The sequence below is a fragment of the Lactuca virosa genome, chromosome 1, assembly GCF_052849685.1.
Source record: "Lactuca virosa cultivar CGN04683 chromosome 1, Lactuca_virosa_CGN04683_v6, whole genome shotgun sequence".
NCBI classification, from domain to species: Eukaryota; Viridiplantae; Streptophyta; class Magnoliopsida; order Asterales; family Asteraceae; genus Lactuca; species Lactuca virosa.
In genome coordinates, this window is record NC_136426.1 from 239,884,087 (window position 1) to 239,905,956 (window position 21,870).

The window sequence follows — 21,870 nt, forward strand, 5'->3', positions numbered from 1 at the left end:
AATTCCTCTCTCTTAATTATAGCAAAACAACTTTTCAAACTCTGCAACTTTGCAAATTGAACCTTTTTGTTTTTCTATAACTAACATTGCTAACTTGCAACACTTACCATAACAATTATGCTCCCACTAGCATAATAATTATTATCTGACTAGCATAACACTTATACTCCCACTAGCTTTGACATGTACTCAGAAATCAGCTGGACTTCTAGAAAGCAATACTTATTGACTTTCTTACCAAAGTTCAGATTTCTGATACGAGATGCTTCGATAAGACTTTATCTAGGGTTCTCAAACTCATACAGCTTTCCTTAGATAGCTCACATGTGTGTCTAAAATTTTTTAGAACTTACATGAATAAGTCTCAAATGTTTAGACCTTTTCCATTTCTCACAATTCGAACTATGAAGAGGGATGCCGTAATCATAATCGAATTTGAGAATGCAAATATCACAATTGCTAACTATTTAAAATCTACTTAGTGAAAGAGTTTCCTCACAATCATTTTCATGAATTGGAGAGAAACCTTATGACACTTAGATTTTTATGGTGTATGTGTTCCTATCCATGTGAATTTGTCATAACCATAATCACAAGACAAGGTTAGTGACAAATCCAAACTCATATGGACTGGGCTTGTTCAATCTTAATTTCTTGCCACTTGGCAGCACAAAGCCTACCATTGCTTCTAGGTTGTTATGCAAACAATTGAGAACTCATAGAACTCACATGCATAATCAACTTCAACTGGAATGGGCACAGAAACGAGAATATGTCAACATGATGGGTTACAAACCTCAATTCGTGTGCTAGTGATTAACAATAGGTTTATTCTTGATTGGTTGTTGAATCTTTTTTCAAGATCTATAAGACTCTCACTGAACTCTTGACATATAAGACTCTCTTGTCAAGAATCATTCCTTGACAATCAAATATTTAAGAGTTAGTGCGGTTACTTATCAAGAAAAACACTTCACACAATTGGTCTTAGTTGGTCTTTGTCTCATCCAAGACATCACAACTTAACAATTTCAAATGTACAAAAGTAGAAAACATTAGACTCTACATTTGATAAGTGTTATAAACCTTTCTTAAAAATTATGTCACTAAAGGCACAATCTTGCAGTATGACTCTAAGACTTGTTTTTGGAATGAAGTATGACTCATCTTCTTGACTTAACCATTTCACCAATTCACGATTCCTCTTCTTAGCCATACAAATGCACTAAGATATCCTTAGAGGATAAATTGTGATATGGTTTTCCATAATCATTAAGATGATCATAAAACACGATACTAAAGTATTCTTCCATCTTTTCAGATTGGAGAAACTTTTATCTTTCTGCCTCATTTGATTCTTCTCATTCGTTCTGCCAAACATTGAAACTATTCCAATGTTTCAGAATTACACTTAAACTTGTAAGCATAACCATATTTACTAAACTTTAGTAAATTATAACGAATAGTCTTATCGCTCTTTGTGGTGGACCTGACCAGCGCACAACCAAGTGTACTCAATCCCCTAGTCTTTCACTTGACTCACATATACATGTGAACAAGGGATTAGTCTTATTTCCCAAAGATGAAAATTCTCATTCATCACACAATACAACTTGCATGATTCCAAGTTTCTATCCAACTGAAACTTGGGTGATGAGAATCTTTCCTTATTTGGTAAAATTTGACGCTATCACAAACGAAAGAATCAAATCCATCTTCCAATATTGCTATTAATGGAATCATATAAACAACAATTTTCATAAATGCCATTGTAAGGAAACTTAAAATAAGATAAAATAAAAAAAAACTTTTCATTATTTATAAAACTGCGGAAAAACTTTTCCTTGCAATGCAATTACAAATGAAAACTATGTTGTTATCTATTCCTACGCAATCTATCACAACTCTTAAGCAACAACTCAAAATTCTGATCACCGAACCATGCGATCGATTCTCTTTTCTTGTGGAACCTCTTTTAGGCTATAGGGTGTCATATATATATATATATATATATATATATATATATATATATATATATATATATATATATATATATATATATATATATATATATATAGTGGGGATCCAAGAGTCATGGGTAAACCAGAATCCATACGCTTGAGCTTATTTACCATGATCCATGATTCAAGTGGGCTAACTCTTTATGGATTCATCCATAAACTTAGTCCATCATGTATCATAAGCCCAAACCATATATATATATATATATATATATATATATATATATATATATATATAAATATATAACTAATTTACATAATTAGTCCCTATTAATTTAATTAGTCTCTTTTTTATCACAAAACTAATTCCAAATTATATCTTGATCAATACTAATTAAATCATATGATTTCATATTAATATATTAGAACTTATAATATATTAATAAATCATAAATAACCTCTTCTCAAAAGTCCATCCTATCAAATTGTCGTGGTGATATGTAACCCAAATGGACCATGCTACTCTCGGGTCAAGTGCATACCAATTATAGTTATGGGCTTAGACACCTAATCCAACACACACGAGCTCCTTCACCTTATAATATCATCCTAGGAAGTCCTGGATTGAGGAAAATCAACGCAATCCCCTCCACTTTGCATTATTTAAAGAAGTCCAAATGTAGAAAGGTATTGCCATTATGAGAGGTGAAAGACTCCAACTGAAAATCCACAATCAGATATCTCGGAAGAGAGAACATCCAGAAGAAACCTACAAAGCTGAAGATGTATAAACAATAAACACTCAGAGCAAACACTGGAAATTGTAGCTAATATACTAAAATGCTTAAAAATAAGCTTCATAAACTTCTATGATCCAGCAAAGACATATTTGCATGGACACCTGCAGATATGACAAGTATCTCGCGAGAGATGGTAGAGCACAAGCTTAACATCCACCCACAAATGTTCCCCGTATGACGGAAGAAGCGAGCCATGTCAAAGGATCGAAGTGAGGAAATTACAACTTAGGTATCCATATTGGTTGATGCACGGATCCTTAAAGCAGTTTTCTTTCCCATGTAGGTCTCTAACCCTGTAATGGTAAAAAAGCCAGACGGAACAAGGCGAATGTGCATTGACTTTACGAACCTCAACAAAGCTTTCCCTAAGGATAGTTACCTGTCACCCGAAATAGACTAGAAAGTAGAGTCCTTAGATGGTTTCAAGCTAAAATGTATATTGGATGCGTATCAAAGGTTATCGTCAGATACGCATGGCCAAAGAAGATGAAGAAAAGACTTCATTCCACACCGAACAAGGAACATTCTGCTACAAAAAAATGTCTTTCGGGCTAAAGAATATTGGATCCATGTACCAACGGCTAATGGATAACATGTTTGCAAGTCAACTTGGGAGAAACATTGAGGTGTCAGTCGATGGTATGGTGATAAAAAGCAAAAACGAGGGCAGCTTAATATCAGACATTACCGAAACGTTTGACATACTCCATAAAGCGAACATGAAGCCCAACTAAAAAATGTGCACATTCGAGGTACAAACTGGGCAATTTGTAGGATACATGATAACTAACGAAGGAATCCAGGTAAATCCATAAAAAGTCCAAGCCATAATAAACATGGCCTCTCCAAAAACCCTACGTGAAATTCAATCACTAAACGGCAAACTCGTTGCACTCAGACGTTTTTTAGCAAACTCGATAGAAAGGTCGTTAACATTCTTCAAAACACTAAAAGGTTGCCCTAAAAAAGATTTCCAATGGAGCACTGAAGCAGAGGCAACTTTCCAAGAAGTAAAGAACCATCTTCAGTACCTACCAGCCCTAACAATACCAATGCCAGAGGAGACACTTATCCTCTATCTATCAACAACTACCATAGCTATAAATGCAGTTCTCCTAACAAAAAGAGGAAACATGAAAAAACCAATATACTTCGTAAGCCGAGCATTGCAAGGATGAGAAATCAACTACCCCGACCTCGAGAAAGTAGCTCTTGACCTAGTACATGCGGCCCGACGGTTGCGTCGCTACTTTCAAGCGCACACAATATGTGTCATAATTGATCAAGCAATCATACAAATCCTTCTGAAACCTGAAAACTCAGGATGTCTAGCCAGATGGGCCATCGAGCTGGGAGAGCAAGAGATAATATACAAGCCTCGTTCGGTGGTTAAAGGATAAATTCTTGTAGACTTCCTGGCAGAGTCTCCTACGATCGACAACTCTTCTATGGAAAAAGTCACCAATATATCAAGTAACTACAACTCTCCAACATGGACCCTGTTCACTGACGGTGAATCCAACATACATGGATTTGGCGTAAGGCTGATCTTAACCAACCCAGATGCCCGAGAAGTAACCTACGCCCTTCGATTCAACTTTGTACCTCTAATAACGAAGCTGAGTATGAAGCCCTTGTTACAAGGCTAGAACTCGCAATTTAAATTGAAGCACAACAACTTGATGTATACACCGATTCTCTATTGATTGTCAACCAAGTGAAAGGACTATATAAGGTTAGAGAAGAGTTGATGAAAAGATATTTATCCAAAGTTCAGGAATTACAAAAGCATTTTCACAACTTCACAATAACACATATCTCTCGCTCAAAGAATAAACGCGCTGACGCTTTAAGTAAATTAGCATCCTTATCATTCTCTCACTTAACAAAAAGTGTTTTGGTCAAAATTGTCCCATGTAGAAGTATAGATGTCAAAGGTTTCAACAGAATCAAGGAGGTAGGACCAACATATATGGACCCAATCATAAGTTACTTAACCAATGAGACCCTTCCGAACGACCCAACAGAAGCAAGAAAAATAAGATTTAAAGCACCACAGTATTCTCTCCAACATAATGTGCTTTACGTAAAAGGATATTTGACCCCAACTTTTTATCACCATATCGTCGACATACACCTTAATGTTTCTCCCAAGTTAACTTGGGAACATGCTATCCATTAGCCGTTGGTACGTGGATCCAACATTCTTTAGCCCGAACGATATTTTTTCGTAGCAGAATGTTCCTTGCTCGGTGTGGAACAAAGTCTTTTCTTCATCTTCTTTGGTAATGCATATCTGATGGTAACCTTTGTATGCGTCCAGGAAACATTTTAGCTTGAAACCTTCTAAGGACTCTATTTGCTGGTCTATTTCGGGTAACAGGTAGCTATCCTTAGGGCAAGATTTGTTGAGGTTCGTAAAGTCAATGCACATTCGCCATATTCCGTCTGGATTTTTTTACCATTACAAGGTTAGAGACCCACCTGGGACAGAAAAATACTTTAGGGACTTTGTAATCCGTTCTACCACCTTTTAGCCATGGGGTCAGATATCCTTTTCTGTAAAGCATGTTATGTTGGAGAGAATATTGTGGTGCTTTAATTCTTATTTTCCTTGCTTTTGTTGGGTCGTTTGGAAGGGTCTCATTAGTTAAGTAACTTATGAGTGGGTCCATCCATGTTGGTCCTACCTCCTTGATTGTGTTGACAACTTTTTCGTTTATACTTCTGTATGGAACGATTTTGACCCAAACACTCTTTCTTAAGTGAGAGAATGATGAGAATGCTAATTTACTTAAAGTGTCAGTGCATTTATTCTTCAAGCGAGGGATCTGTGTTATTGTGAAGTTGCGAAAATGCTTTGGCAATTCCTGAGCTTTGGATAAATATATTTTCATTAGCTCTTCTCTAGCCTCATGTAGTCCTTTCACTTGGTTGACAATCAATAATACGTCAATTTGTTGTGCTTCCATTTAAATTGCGAGGGCTATCCTTGACATAAGGGCTTCATACTCAAATTCGTTATTAGAGGTTCTAAAGTTGAATCAGAGGGTGTAGGTTACTTCTCGGCCGTCAGGGTCAATTAAGATTATCCTTGTGCCAGATCCCTCTATGTTGGATGCACCGTCTGTAACAACCCGTCATTTTCAAGTCAATAAAAGTCAAACTAGTTCAATAAAATTCTAAACCACAACCATGTACAAGTAAACTCACAACATAACTTGTTGATATAAGAACTTTAAATGCCTAGAGTGCATGTTTATTTAACTTATATGCAAGTATATGTGGAAAACCATGTTGAAGTAGGCTAGTATAAGCCAAATACTTAACATAAAATCACACTAGATCAAACCAAGCTTACACTAGTTCAAATAAAGGGATTACACTTACCTTAAAATATGATAATTCATTGTGTATATAGAGTTTTCGGTATAGGGAATCTTATCCCTAAAGCAAACCGAAAACACCTCCCTTTTGGAATAAAGCAAACTGAAAACACCTTAATTGAAAAAGCTAGAACCGAAAACCCCTTCTTTGTTGACTCTAGACCGCAAACCCCCTTTGCAAGTTGATTTTAAGAACGAAATCAAAAGGGATTTCGGTCATAGAGGACCAAAATCACTTCCTTTTGGACTACTTTGACCGAAAACAAAAGGTTTAAGGGCAATTAAGGCCGAAAACCTCTTATATATATATGCTTTCAACCATAAACTCAATTTATTTCTCACTTTTCAAACCGTAAACTCCTTCAATTTTCTCTCAAGTATCATCCAAAAACCTCCATATCTTCATTAAATATTGCCCAAATCTTCATAATTCCACCAAGACCACCAAGAACACCAAGAACACAAGAACAATCTTCAAATCTTCAAGCTTCCACCTAAGAACACACCGAAAACCCCCCAAACCCACCGAAAACGTCAAGAACACTCCAAATAATTCCAAATAATTTTGTAAGTATTCCTTACATAATTAAAGTGTTGTCTAACACTTTAATTATTATTTAAATCATTATTTAATCTATTATTAATTTAAATACGATATCGTGTATAATTATTATTAGGACACGACTACGCACGCGGGTTCTAACCCGAGGATCATCGCTACCACTTCACATCCAAACACGAACTTACATTTGAGGTGAGTTCATACCCCTACGTTTTCACTATTTTTCAATGTTTTTAGGGGGGGGGGGATACAAGTAAAACACAAGGACTCTTGTGTTAATGTTCAAACGATTTCAAACCGTTTCAAGTTATTTGCAATTGTTTCAAACTGATTTATTGCTACATCTTATCAGAATATATTTATAAATATTTATAAATATAAATAAGGTTCAACAGACTTAGAATTGGCAATTCCGCCCTAAATCATGTTCCTTGTCTGGTTATGGGTTTAGGATAGAATTACTTATTTGACTGTCTTTTCACTCTTAATTATATGTGCTGTGAATATATATGAATATAAAATATATTTCATTATATTCATAGCCCTTTTGTAACATGTACATAAAAGGGAATTTTTCACAAATCTCTTATTACCGCTTTATACACACTGTTAAATTACAAAGGTTTTCCGTTCATTACAGAGCATACATCTAAACTATAATATGTATAGTTTGTGAATTCACTACACTATTTTACTAAGTTCAAGAAACAATACAAGGACATACTTTTAAACTATAATAAGTATAGTTTGAGAAACACTACACTATCTTACAAACTCCAGAACACTATACAGAAACAAGTATATAAACTATAATAGGTATAGTTTATGGAACACTACTCTATTTCACTAATTCAGAGATACACTACTAAAATAATTATTTAAGTATAATTATTTTACATCACAAAGTACACTATTACAAGGTAATACATACAGTTTCAAGTACAAAAGAATACTATACTACTACACGTAATCTAGTTAATACAGGGTTGTGAGGCACTACTTCATTGTACCCATCAAGGTACAGGTTCAAGTCCTACAAATTATAATCAGAATCTTCTGGAGGGAGAGCATGAATTTGTGTATAGATCTATACAGGACTGACAATCCCGTACCTGAACTGCTTGCAACAGCTAGGTCGGCACACCTGGGGTCACAAATGTCATAACATTCTGACACCTGAAGAGCGTCGTAGAGGCCACTAGTCAGATTAGCATGGTTATATGAAAATCACAATTGTATCAACTAAAACATTGTTTATGGGATTAACACACCTTCAAGAGTTTTATTTTAAATAATGAAACTACAGTACACTATTTTACACTACAGCTGGTGGATTCCAGGCACTTATACAAAAGGTTTTCATACAAACACTACTATGATACACTACCTTTCTAGTACAGAGCACACTAGTACAACATACACCATAGAGAAACATTCATGATATGTTTTATTTATTAATAAGACTACATTATACTATTACAGAGTACAGTAAGAAACATACATTTTGGTCTTAAGGCCGATGACAACACTTCATTCATTATAGAAAATATTGGATTTTCTGGAGGAACATACTAACGTTTTTTTAAGAACAATGACAAGCTTTCCATCAAAAAAACATACTTATGAACTCACCAACTTAAATGTTGATACACTTTCAAAATCGCTTGTATTCTCAGGGAATCGATAGACAGGTACGCTACATGTTTTTGAGAAGACGGAGCATCCATGGTGTTAAGTCTATAGTTTTTGTTATACATTTTTGGTGTTATAAAAACAATGTTACAAACACAATGTAAACACTATATTATCAATGCAATGGTTGTTGTTACTTTGATCACTATTATTCAATTGTTGTGGTACTGTAGATGACGTCCTCCGCCCCCGAACGTTTCCATCGTTCCGGTTTGGGGGTGTGACACCGTCAGTGAATAGGGTCCCTGTTGGAGCGCTTCTGTTACCTAACATATTGGCGACTTTTCCCATAAAAGAGTTGTCGATCGTAGGAGATTCTTCCAGGAAGTTTGTAAGAATTTGTTCTTTAACCACTAAACGAGACTTATTTATTATCTCATGCTCTCCCAGGTCGATGGCCCATTTGGCTAAACGTATCGAGTTTTCATGTTTCATAAGGACTTGTCTGATTGGTTGATCAGTTATGACACATATTGTGTGCGTTTGAAAGTAGAGACGCAACCGCCTGGCCACATGTATTAGGGCGAGAGCTACTTTATCGAGGTTGGGGTATTTGACTTCTGATCCTTGCAATGCTCGACTTACGAATTATATTGGTTTTTGCATGTTTCCTCTTTCTGTTAGGTAAAATACACATATGGCTTAAGTAGCTACCGATAGATAGAGGATAAGTGTCTATCCTGGCTTTGGTATTGTTAGGGCTGGTAGAGACTGAAGATGGTTCTTTAGTTCTTGGAAAGCTTCCTCTGCTCTAGTACTCCACTAGAAATCTTTTTTTAGGCAAACTTTAAGTGTTTTGAAGAATGTTAATGACCTTTTTGCCGAATTTGCTAAAAAGTGTTCGAGTGTTGTGAGTTTTTCATTTAGTGCTTGAATTTCAGGTAGGGTTTTTGGAGAGGCCATGTGTATTATGGCTTCGACTTTTTCTGGATTCACAACTTTGTTAGTTATCATGTATCCTAGAAATTTCCCAGTTTCTACCTCGAATGTGCACTTTTTTGAGTTGGGTTTCATGTTCGATTTATGGAGCATGTCAAACATGTCGGAAATGTTTGATATTAAGCTGCCCTTGTTTTTTCTTTTTATCACAATATCATCGACATACACTTCAATGTTTCTCCCAAGTTGACTTGCTAACATGTTATCCATTAGTTGTAGGTACGTTGATCCAACATTCTTTAGTCTGAACGGCATTTTTTCGTAGTAGAATGTTCCTTGCTTGGTGTGGAACGAAGTCTTTTCTTTATCTTCTTTGGCCATGCATATCTGATGGTAACCTTTGTATGCGTCCACTATACATTTTAGCTTGAAACCTTCTAAGGACTCTATTTTCTGGTCTATTTCAGGTAACATATAGCCATGCTGAGGGTAAGCCTTGTTGAGGTTCGTAAAGTCAATGCACATTCACCATGTTCTATCTGTCTTTTTACCATTATAGGGTTAGAGACCCACCTAGGACATAAAACTACTTTAAGGATCTGTGCATCAATTAATTTGGATACCAGTCATATCTACTGTAACGACCCAATTTTCAAAAGAAAATTTTCATTTTTAAATAGTCAAAAACATTTTCCATAAACCATAATATCTCAAATACATTTGTTTTCAAATTCATAACAATAACAATATTATTCCAATCATCAGAGTGTCCCATAAAAACGCCTGAGAGAGAGTGCATGCCGCGTCATCGAGCCTTGCCCTTGCCCTTAGGCTCAGATGAACCTGAAACAAATCTACAAACTGTAAGCTAATGCTTAGCGAGTTCCCCAGAGCATACCCCACACAATCCACATAATCACATAATCATATTAGCTATAAAAGCTACATAAACCACATAATCCATGCATACAAACATATATGGACGCCGTGGGCTCCTCCCAAGGTCTTACTCCAAGATGCCATGGGCTCCCCCACATGGTCTTACACCTAAGTGCCATGGGCTCCCCCATATGGTCTTACATCCAAGTGCCATGGGCTCTTCCCATGGTCTTTACTTGAAAAGCCATGGGCTCCCCCACATGGTCTTACATCCAAGTATCACATATATAACTAGCATAACTGACTATCATACCACGTATCTCTACAACAACGAGTGTACCACATATCACATAATGGGTCGGCCTTGGTGCCTTCGACCCATTGGTATGGTGAGGAGACTCACCTCTCGTGAATGCTGAAATGACAAGATAAGATCAGATAAATCCCAATGCACAGCTCCAATTCAACTGCCTATAATCATCATGCGATTAACTTGTTACAATCCCAAAGTACCATAAATACCCTCAAGGTCAACCCTGGTTAAAGTCAAGGTCAACAGTCCATGTCGACCTCAACTCGTCGAGTGCATCCAGCAAATCGTCGAGTTCCTTCAAAGTCCATACAACCGAAATCTCGAGTCAACTCGCCGAGATACCTGAGTAACTCGTCGATTTCCTTCAATGTCCAGAAGACCGAAAACTCATGCAGACCAAAAACCCTAATCCCTCACCGAAATCACTCATATTCCCGAAAAACAGGTAAACCCTACCCGACTCGTCGAGTTGGCTATGCAACTCGTCAAGTCCCTTCAACTCTTTTTGTGTTCATTCCTTTCCAGTGGAATCGAAGGCTCCAAACTTCAGATCTAACTCCTTCTAGTGTAGTTACCACGTAAAGTTGCCAACTTTACGTGCATGCAATGCCTTAAGAGGCTAAAACACTCAAAACTAAGGTTTATACCAAGCTTAGGGCATGGAGAAAGGCTAAGGCTGGATAAAGTGAGCAACTTTATGTACTCTATTCTCATAACAAGGTCCAATCCAAAAGTGACACCATTATGCATCAAACGTGACCATTTACTTCCATGAAATGAGATCTAAGAAACTAAAGGTCAAGATAGTGGCTTTATACCTCAAGATGGTCGCCAATACAGAGTAGATGTCGGGTCTACTGCTTCTCTATTTGCTTCTTCTTCTTCAAGCTCCAAAATCCTTCACAACCACACCAAAATCACTCTTAAAAGCTCTCTCTCTCTCTCTCTCTCTCACTCAAGAAGGTGCAAGGCTCGAACTAGGGTTTCTTTGGGCTGTAAGAACGATGAAAGAGGCTGCAAATGAGCCATAAGTTCTTTAAATAGGGTACAAATCCATGACAATTTGGGTTTCTCTTACAGTGTCTACTCATTAAGTTGGGGCCTTCCAACTCGCCGAGTAGATCCGAAGTACGGCGTCCTCATAAATTATCTCTACTCGACGAGTTGGAGCTCCCCAACTCGTCGAGTCCTAGCACAAAACCCTAAAATTTAGAAAATTAAATGATACGTGGAACAGGTGTTAAAAATCTCTCCCACTTGAACTAGACTTCATCCTCGAAGTCTGCTGATGCAAATAAGCCTGGATAGTGATCTCGCATCTCATCCTCCGGCTCCCATGTCCATTCAGAGCCCCTTCGGTGCTGCCATTGCACCTTTAATAACTTCACCTCCTTGTTTCGTAGGACCTTGTTCTTCATATCCAAAATTTCCACGGGCCTCTCAATGTAGTTCAGGCTCTCATCCACCTGAATATCGTCCATAGAAACGACCGCGGCCTCGTTGGTGACACACTTCCGAAGTTGTGACACATGGAATGTGTTTTGTATCTGGCTAAGCTTGTCCGACAGATCCAAGCGGTAAGCCACCTTGCCCCCTCGGGCCGAAATCCTGAACGGGCCAATATATCGCGGCCCCAACTTACATCTCTTCTGAAACCTGATGACTCCCTTCCATGGTGACACTTTTAGTAACACAAAGTTCCACACCTGGAACTCAAGATCCGATCGCCGCTGGTCAGCATAGCTTTTCTGACGGCTCTGTGTGACTTGCAGCCGGCCGTGCACCTGCTGAATCAATCTGATAGTCTTGAGCACTAATTCGGTGCTCCCCATGACCCGGTGTCCAACCTCGCCTCAACAAACCGGGGTCCTACATCGCCAACCATATAACATCTCCAAAGGAGGTCGGTCGATACTGGCATGGTAACTATTGTTATATGAAAACTCTGCTAGTGGGAGTTATGTATCCCAAATCCCTCGAAAATCCAACATGCATGCCCGAAGCATATCCTCAAGTGTTTGGATCGTCCTCTCACTCTGGCCATGTGTCTGGGGGTGGTATGCCGTGCTGAAATGCACCTGAGTGCCCAGTTCCTCGTGGAACTTCTTCCAGAATCTAGATGTAAATCGAACATCTCTGTCGGAGACTACCGACATTGGCAGTATGGTACCCCGTGTCTAGCCAGCACCTCTCGCACATAAATATCCATCAATTTCTCAGCGGATATACTCTCAGAGATTGGAATAAAATGGGCACTCTTCATCAACCTGTCCACAATCACCCATATGGCATCCACACCCGTCGTTGTCCTTGGTAACTTTGTGATGAAGTCCATAGTGATCTCTTTCCACTTCCACATAGGAATGGGTAGCGGCTGAATCTTTCCATGTGGCCGTTGATGTTCGGCCTTGACCTTCCTGCAGGTCAAGCACCGCTCCACGAACCAAGCGATCTCCCGCTTCATGCAGGGCCACCAATAGCTCAGTCTCAGGTCTCTATACATTTTTGTAGCCCCCATATGTAAAGAGAACTTGGACTTTTGTGCCTCCTCCAATATCTTCTGTATCACTCCCCCAGTCACCGGTACTCACACCCGACCACACTGTGCCTGAAGACCTCGGCTATCTCGAACAAACAAGGGATACTGACCCCGAAGCAGCTCTATCTTCCAATTCTCTTTCTTCACACCCTCGACGTAAGTTTTTTTGATCATATCTAACAATGGAGAGATCACCGTCATCCTCAAGCAAACATTTCCAATCGGGGAACCTGCCGTCTTGCGGCTCAAAGCATAGACCACCACGTTGGTCGTCCCTGGATGGTATAAGATATCACAGTCATAATCTTTCAGCATATCCAACCACCTCCTCTGTCGCATGTTGAGGTTCTGATGGTCCATCAAATACTTCAAACTCTTATGATCAGTATAAATAGTGCACCGTACTCCATACAAGCAGTGTCTCTAAATTTTGAGGGCAAACACCACTGCCCCCAATTCCAGGTCGTGAGTGGGGTAATTCGCCTCATGAGGCTTTAACTGCCTCGAGGCGTAAGCAATCACATGCCCGCTCTACATCAGTACCGCCCCTAACCCTGAGATTGATGCATCACAATACACTACCAAATCATCCAACCCCTCCGGTAGCACTAGAATCGGTGCCTCGCATAACTTCTTCCTCAGGGACTCGAAAGCCAACTGCTGGTCCGGGCCCCACCGGAAAGTCACATTCTTCTTGGTCAAACGGGTCAAGGCACAACGATCTTTGAGAAATCCTGGATAAATCTTCGATAATAGCCTGCTAAACACAAGAAGATACGAATCTTGGATGCGTTCTTCGATACTTCCCACCGTATCACTACCTCAACCTTGGCTTGATCCACCGAAATACCCTCCTGGTTGATGATGTGTCCCAAAAACTGCACCTCTCGCAGCCAGAAATCACACTTGGAGAACTTGGCATAAAGCCTTTCCGTTCTCAGTGTCTCCAATACCTCCCTCAGATGCTGCTCATGTTGCTCCTTGGTCTTAGAATAGACCAGGATATCATCAATAAAAATGATCACCAACTGATCCGGCATCAGTCTGCACACCCTATTCATGAGATCCATGAACGCTGCTGGGTAATTGGTGAGCCTGAATGGCATCACCACAAACTCATAGTTCCCATACCGAGTCCTGAAAGTTGTCTTCTGTATATCCTCATCCCGAATACTCATCTGATGGTACCCCGATCGAAGATCAATCTTGGAAAACCAAGACGCACCGTGCAGCTGATCGAACAAATCGTCGATCCTCGGTAACGGATAATGGTTTTTCACCGTTAGTTTGTTAAGCTCTCTATAATCAATACAACTCCTGTGTGATCCGTCCTTATTTTTCATGAACATGATCGGAGCTCCCCACGGGGAACTGCTCGGAAGGATAAACCCTCGATTTAGCAGTGCCTAGAGCTGCGTAGACAGCTCCTGCATCTCGGGCGGAGCTAGCCGATATGGTGCCTTGTCTATCGGAGTGGCACCCGACACCAAATCAATGCAAAACTCCACTTGCCTCTCCGGAGGCACTCCATGTAACTCCTAAGGAAAGACATCCCGAAACTCCGGTACAACTGGTACACTGCCCAAATCCATTGGGGTCTCAACCCTCGTATCCGAGATATATGGCAGAAATCCCGTACAACCCTGCTGCAGAAATCTCCTAGCCCTCGCAGCTGAATAGAGGGTTGGCCCCTGCGAGGCCCTATCTCCATGAATAACCAGTTCTCCCCCACTTGGGGTTCGAAATCTCACCAACTGGCGCTCACAATCTATCATGGCCCATTGGCCCCTAACCAGTCCATCTCGACAATCACCTTCAGCCCTCGCAATAGTATTGGGACTAGATCAACACGAAACCTCTCCCCAAGCACATTCAGGAAACAGTCCCGATACACCCTAGCAGCACTCACGATACGATCGTCCGCAATCTCAACCTCAAGCGGGGAATCCAAAATCCCCAGTGCATCCCGGAACTTCTTGCTAAGTGCAAGAGATAAAAACGATCGGGTAGCTCCCGAATCGAATAAAACGTGAGCCGACATACCATTGACCAAAAAGGTCCCTATACATAAGCACAATATACACATAAGTAATGCAAATAAATATAGAGCAGGAAGATAAAATGCGTACCAACCACAACGTTTGGCACTGCTCGAGCCTCCTCGGTGGTCAACTAAATTGCACGGCTCTTCACCGCAGGAGCATCCGCCTTAGCAGGGCGGCCATGTGTGATCCTCAGTGTGGCCGGCGCAAGCACCGCCACTGCTCCTCCCCCTCCTTGCAATCTTGGACAGTTGGCCCGCTTATGGCCGGTCTGGTTGTAGTGAAAACAAATCAAGCCCTTCTTGGGGCAATCCCTGCTCATGTGACCGGACTGGCCACATGCATAACATCCTGAGCCCCCTATCCAACAAGCTCTACTATGAGGTTTACCGCAATTGGCACACCGGCCACGGCCCTGCTGGCCCCTACTAGAAGAATCTGAGGTCTTAGGCTTTTTAGCCTGACCTACTGCTGTCTGTGCCTGCTCGGGTTTCCGCTTGGTGCGGAACTCCAACTCCATCTCCTGCTTACGGGCCTTCTCCACCATCTCGTTCAGGGTCTTGCACCCTGTAAAGCTCACAAACTCACGGATATCATCCCTCAGCATGGAATGATACCTCGTCCTCCTCATATCCTCATCCGCAACATACTGCGGGATCAATAGTGCTCGTTCCCGAAACTTGGCGGTGATCTCCGCTACAATCTCGGTGGTCTGCTGAAGCTCCTGAAACTCCCTCTCTAACCGTTACACTTTAATAGGTGGTGCAAAATACATATCAAATCGCCTGACAAACTCGGCCCATGTCATCTCAGCTAAACCGGCTGCCCCCACCTGGCTAGTCACCTCTCCCCACCAGTCTCGGGCTCGATCTCTCAACATACATGAGGCAAAACCCACCTTTGCCGCATCAGGGAAAGAACTCGTGTGCTGGGCGTTCTCTGTGTCCACCACCCAACGTTGTCTAAGAATGGGGTGGGTCCCTGACCCCGAAAAACTCTGGCGCCCCGCACACCTTGAACTCCTAGAACGAGGGAGTTCGGACCCCGACCTGGCCCGCATCAATCTTGGCTCTGAATGCCCTGAGCCTCTCCTCCATGATCTCCATCATACCCTCCTTGACCATCCCAAAAATCACTGGGGTAGCGTCAAGGATGCCCCTCGTCACCTCGGTTGCAATAAGCTCGCACAGCCTCTCGTAAATGGGCTCGATAGTGTCACCCGACCCAGCCCCTGATCCTGATCCCCCCGCTCCAAACCGTGTCACCACCATACTGTACTATAATACCACAAAACATAATTATCAGGATGTCTATATAGGGGATCCTCCCACACTGGTCCTCCTTAGAGCTTCCAGATCTAACATCGGTTCGGGTACAGGTCCTGTGCTTTCAGTAGTACGAGCCCAATACTACCTTCCACACCTACCTGTACCTTCCCCAAGGCTCTACTTGGTAACTCTAATTCGTCCAAAAACAAATCATATCTCACAGGCTACCGCATAGCTCAAATCCTAGGCTAACCTAAGATTTCCTCCATACATATCAAACCAGATCTCAATCATAGCAAGTTGCCTTTATGCATGCAAATTATACACAGAAAAGGATCAAATAGACTTTCGAATTATAGATTCTACCCTAGGACCACAACCAGACAAGGAACAAGAAATAAGGCCAAATCAATCATTCTAAGGCTATAAGCTTCTAACCGTATATAATTTTAAAAGCATACACTTAGCAAGATCCATACGATTATCATAACTCAAATATCAGTATTACATGGCTAACATATTAGGGAACTACTTACTTGGCTCGGCCGATCAAACGTGTTGCACTCTCCTCTTTTCCTGTTTAAGAAATTTTGAATTTTTTTTTCGAAAACATTTTTACCATTTCCTTAGTTTGAGTCCTGACACACTCGAGAGTGTGCCCGAATCCCTCAAACCAAGGATCTGATACCAACTTGTAACGACCCAATTTTCAAAAGAAATTTTCAATTTTAAATAGTCAAAAACATTTTCCATAAACCATAAAATCTCAAATACATTTGTTTTCAAATTCATAACAATAACAATATTATTCCAATCATCAAAGTGTCCTATGAAAACGCTTGAGAGAGAATGCATGCCGCGTCATTAAGCCTTGCCCTTGCCCTTAGGCTCAGATGTACCTGAAACAAATCCACAAACTGTAAGCTAATGCTTAGTGAGTTAGCCAGAGCATACCCCATACAATCCACATAATCACATAATCATATTAGCTATAAAAGCTACATAAACCACATAATCCATGCATACAAACATATAAGGACGCTGTGGGCTCCTCCCAAGGTCTTACTCCAGGATGCCATGGGCTCCCCCACATGGTCTTACACCTAAGTACCAAGGGATCCCCCATGTTCTTTAGCTGGAAATCCATGGTCTCCCCTACATGGTCTTACATCTAAGTGCCATGGGCTCCTCCCATGGTCTTTACTTGAAAAGCCATAGGCTCACCCACATGGTCCATACAACCGAAATCCCGAGTCAACTCGCCGAGTCACCTGAGTAACTCGTCGAGTTCCTTCAATGTCCAGAAGACCGAAAACTCATGCAGACCAAAAACCCTAATCCCTCACTGAAATCACTCATATTCCCGAAAACGGGTAAACCCTACCCGACTCGTCGAGTTGGCTAAGCAACTCGTCGAGTTCCTTCAGCTCTTTTTGTGTTCATTCCTTTCCAGTGGAATCCAAGGCTCCAAACTTCAGATCCAACTCCTTCTAGTGTAGTTACCACATAAAGTTGCCAACTTTATGTGCATGCAAGGCCTTAAGAGGATTAAACACTCAAAACTAAGGTTTATACCAAGCTTAGGGCATGGAGAAAGGCTAAGGCTGGATAAAGTGAGCAACTTTATGTCCCTAGAGGTCTAGGGATGTCCAGATCTGAACTCTATTCTCATAACAAGGTCCAATCCAAAAGTGACACCATTATGCATCAAAGGTGACCATTTACTTCCATGAAATGAGATCTAAGCAACTAAAGGTCAAGATAGTGACTTTATACCTCAAGATGGTCGCCAATACAAAGTAGATGTCGGATCTACTGCTTCTTTCTTTGCTCCTTATTCTTTAAGCTCCAAAATCCTTCAGAACCACTCCAAAATCACTCTCAAAAGCTTACACACACACTCTCTCTCTCTCACTCAAGAAGGTGCAAGGCTCGAACTAGGGTTTCTTTGGCCTGTAAGAGCGATGGAAGAGGCTGCAAATGAGCCATAAGTTCTTTAAATAGGGTATAAATCCCTGAAAATTAGGGTTTCTCTTTATAGTGTCTACTCGACGAGTTGGGGCCTTCCAACTCGTCGAGTAGATCCGAAGTCCCACGTCCTCATAAATGATCTCTACTCGACGAGTTGGAGCTCCCCAACTCGTTGAGTCCTAGCACAAAACCCTAAAATTTAGAAAATTAAATGATACCTGGAACAAGTGTTACATCTGCGGGTGTCCTTGCAAATATGTCTTTGTTGTTGGATTTTTATTCAAAAACTAGTTTCAAAAACATAATATTTAGGCAATGGAAGACTTGATAATTTGAATAACATAAAACAAGTTTATAACCCACCAAGGATCTTCTTGCAATGTTTGGAAAGAAAAAAAGTACCAAAGAAGAAGATGGAGAAAATTACAACCTTTGTAGTTCTTTGGATCCTCTTGGGAGGCTTGGAAGTTGATGAGGAATGTTGAACTTTAGAGAACCATCAATGAATCAACATGATGTAGAATGCTAGTTCTTTTGTATAAAGCTCTTAAGACTCTTAAGCTTTATGTTCTTATCAAAATAAGAACATAAAGAGAGCATTAGTAAGAGTATAATCTTCAAGTCTTTAACTACAACTAGAGAGAAACACACATATAGACATAGTTATGATTTTTTGCATGAGTAGTGAAAGAGATATGAAAGCCTACCTTTATATAGAAAATCATTGGTCCATAAGTGTTGGATTAGGTGTCTAAGCCCCTAACTATAATTGGTATAAACTTGAATTGATAGCAGCACAGTCCTTTTGGGTTGCCCTCAAGCCTAGCAACTAGACAAGATGATTTTGGAGAAAGAGAGGTTGATTTATTATTTGAGTAATAAATTGAAATAACAAATTTATTAATATATTATGAAAATAATATATTAATTAAAAATCATATTGTTTAATTAATAATTAATAAGAAATTAATTGGAATTAATTTTGGGAAAAATTGGATTAACTAAAAGTGCAGGGACTGTTTGGTTATTTATTGAAAGTTGAAGTAAGAAGGGCTAAGGACCTCATTGGATGAGGTGGAATAAAATCACTTGGGGAAGCCTAAGAGGTTTCGTCCAAGCCCCTTGAATGAGGGGAATGGGCTACTTGGTCACCAAGCTAAGGGAATTAGGGTTTCTCCCTTAAACCCTAGCTTTGGCACCAAGCTACCTCAGCTATATAAAGGACCTAGCCCTTCACATCTTCATGCACTCCTTCCCTCAAGAAGCCTTGGACAAATTTGGCTATCTATTCTCCTCTCTCTATATTCATCCTCTTGCTAGCTTGGGTGTGATCCTATTAGAGGCACAACAATTGTGGTGCTTGCTTCCAAGAGATTAACAAGAAGGTGTTCTTTTTTATTTGCTATAATAACAATCAAGGTATGTAATCCTTAACCTTAATTTGGTATTTTTGAAAATAGCCTAGTGTTCTTAGGGTTTCCTTTTGATGTTCATAGTTATAGATTGAATAGTGAAAACATAGATCTTTATTAGGGCTGCATGCATACTTAAGAGTTTAAGTTTGTTTGTTTTGCATAAAACCCATTAGTGGTATCAGAGCTTGGCTTGTTTTCAATTGAATATACTATAATGGTTGAATTTATCAAATTAGGGTTTATGGAAATTAAACCCTAAAAGGCCTAAATTTCGATTTTAGGGTTAGCGTTTTGAAACCCTAATCTTGCCCCTAAGTTTTGAAATTAGGGTTAAGGTTTTGAAACCGTAACCTTCCTCCCTAAGGATTTCAACCTTTAGGTAAGTGGTTAAAACCCTTACCTTCCTTCCCAAGCAAGTCATTTTCGAAAATGGTAGATGTGGTTAGAGTTTCCTAATTTTGGTAATTATCTTAATTAAAATTAGATAAATCCTACACCCATTTTTTTGAAAATTTGGGGTGAGGATTAAATTAAATTATTTGATTAGTTTAATTAGATAATCCTTACATGATTAATTAAATGTTTAACTAATAGATAATTATTTGGTTTATTTTTAAATTTAAATTAATTATTTAATTTTCAAAATCTAAATATAAACCTAGTATTTGGAAATTTTTTTAAAATACACCTTATACTATATGTAAAATTAAAAGTTTAATTATTATTACATGTAGAAGACTAAGTCAGTCAAACCGCTAGTACGACTTATTCACGAAGCTAGTCTATAAGGGGGTATAAGGAAACTGCCTATAAAATGGTAGTTGAATGTGTGTCCACTCTCACCCACTGCTTCCTTGATTAGTGGAGGGTCGTTGGCCGAACGGGTTTGATAGGACAATTAATTCTCATTAATAAGTATAATGCGATTAAAAAGTAACTAAAATATTTTATTTAAATCCCAATCTTAGTTACTTTCAAAAACATGTGAATTTGTATGCTAACCCATGAAATTGCACATTATACTTTATAGCAGTTAGTGGAGCGTGTGTAGTTGACCGGCACACTAATAGTGACTATAAAGAGTAATAATGGTCATCTAAAAAATTATCGTTGATTAATGGAGCGTGCATGGTTAACCGGCACATTAAAATGAGATGATAAATGACATCGATCGTGAAAAGCTAATTTGCATGGTTATTCACATCTTGTTTGTGATCCTCGGTATCCCAGTCACAAATGGAAGAGCATAATCTAAGATTAAACATGCCATTGAATAGTTTAAACGAACCTCAAAAGATCTAGGAATTTCACTTACCTTAATTTCCTTCAAATTTCGTTCTTCGATGGTGAAATTGGTAAATCGTTATTTACCTACCTTTATAAAATTGACAATTAGATTACGGCATCCATTTTCTAAGTTATGAATTTTTTTAGTTGGATCCTAGCCTTAATATTTCATTTTGGGTTGTTATATTAAGGATTGTTCTTATCTAACTAAAACTACCTTTCTTTTACATATGTCTGCTCCAAATGATGCTTCTGGTTCCTCCTCCTCCTCCAACCATAACTTTTTCCTGTTGAACATCTGCTCCAAGGTGACATTCGATGGCACCAACTACAATGACTAGAGGCGCAACATAAAAATGACCTTTCGTTTCGAGGACAAGGAGTATGTCCTTGAGAAACCATTAGATGAGATTGACTAAGAGAAGGCCACTCATGAAGAAATGGTCGCATACAAGAAACACTACAATGATGCAACAAAAGTTGCTTGCATCATGGTGGCCACAATGACTCCTGGATTGCAGAGGATTACTGGTCGTACGAGATGAACAAGGACCTTATGGAGAAGTACCATAAGTGAGCTCGTAAGGAAAAGTACGAGGTGATAAAGTCCCTCATAGCAAGCAAGATGAAAAAGAGAGAATCTGTTAGCAACCACGTGCAAAGAATGCAACACTACGTGGATCGGCTTGTCAAGCTGAATGTGAATTTTGATGAGGAGTTGGCTATCGACATAGTCTTGAACTCCTTGCCAAGTTGTTATGATCAGTTCATATTAACTTATCATTTGAACAACAATGAGACCACATTGTCTCAACTGCATAACCTCCTACAAACAACTGAAGCAGGGATGAAGAGAAAAAGTGTTGCCTCCACTCC

At 39.7% G+C, this 21,870-nt stretch overlaps 1 protein-coding gene across 1 annotated transcript; it reads left to right on the forward strand.

The window, feature by feature from the left end:
• Positions 1-3,597: 3,597 nt before the first annotated feature.
• On the forward strand, positions 3,598-3,939 carry LOC145128446 (uncharacterized). Its single transcript, XM_079063240.1, has one exon. It carries the CDS (start codon positions 3,598-3,600, stop codon positions 3,937-3,939), a length of 342 nt encoding a protein of 113 aa, XP_078919366.1.
• The last annotated feature ends 17,931 nt before the right edge of the window (positions 3,940-21,870 follow it).

Coding starts and splice junctions, on each gene's coding strand:
- LOC145128446 (XM_079063240.1), top strand. CDS start 3,598: ATGGCCTCTCCAAAAACCCTACGTGAAATTCAATCACTAAACGGCAAA.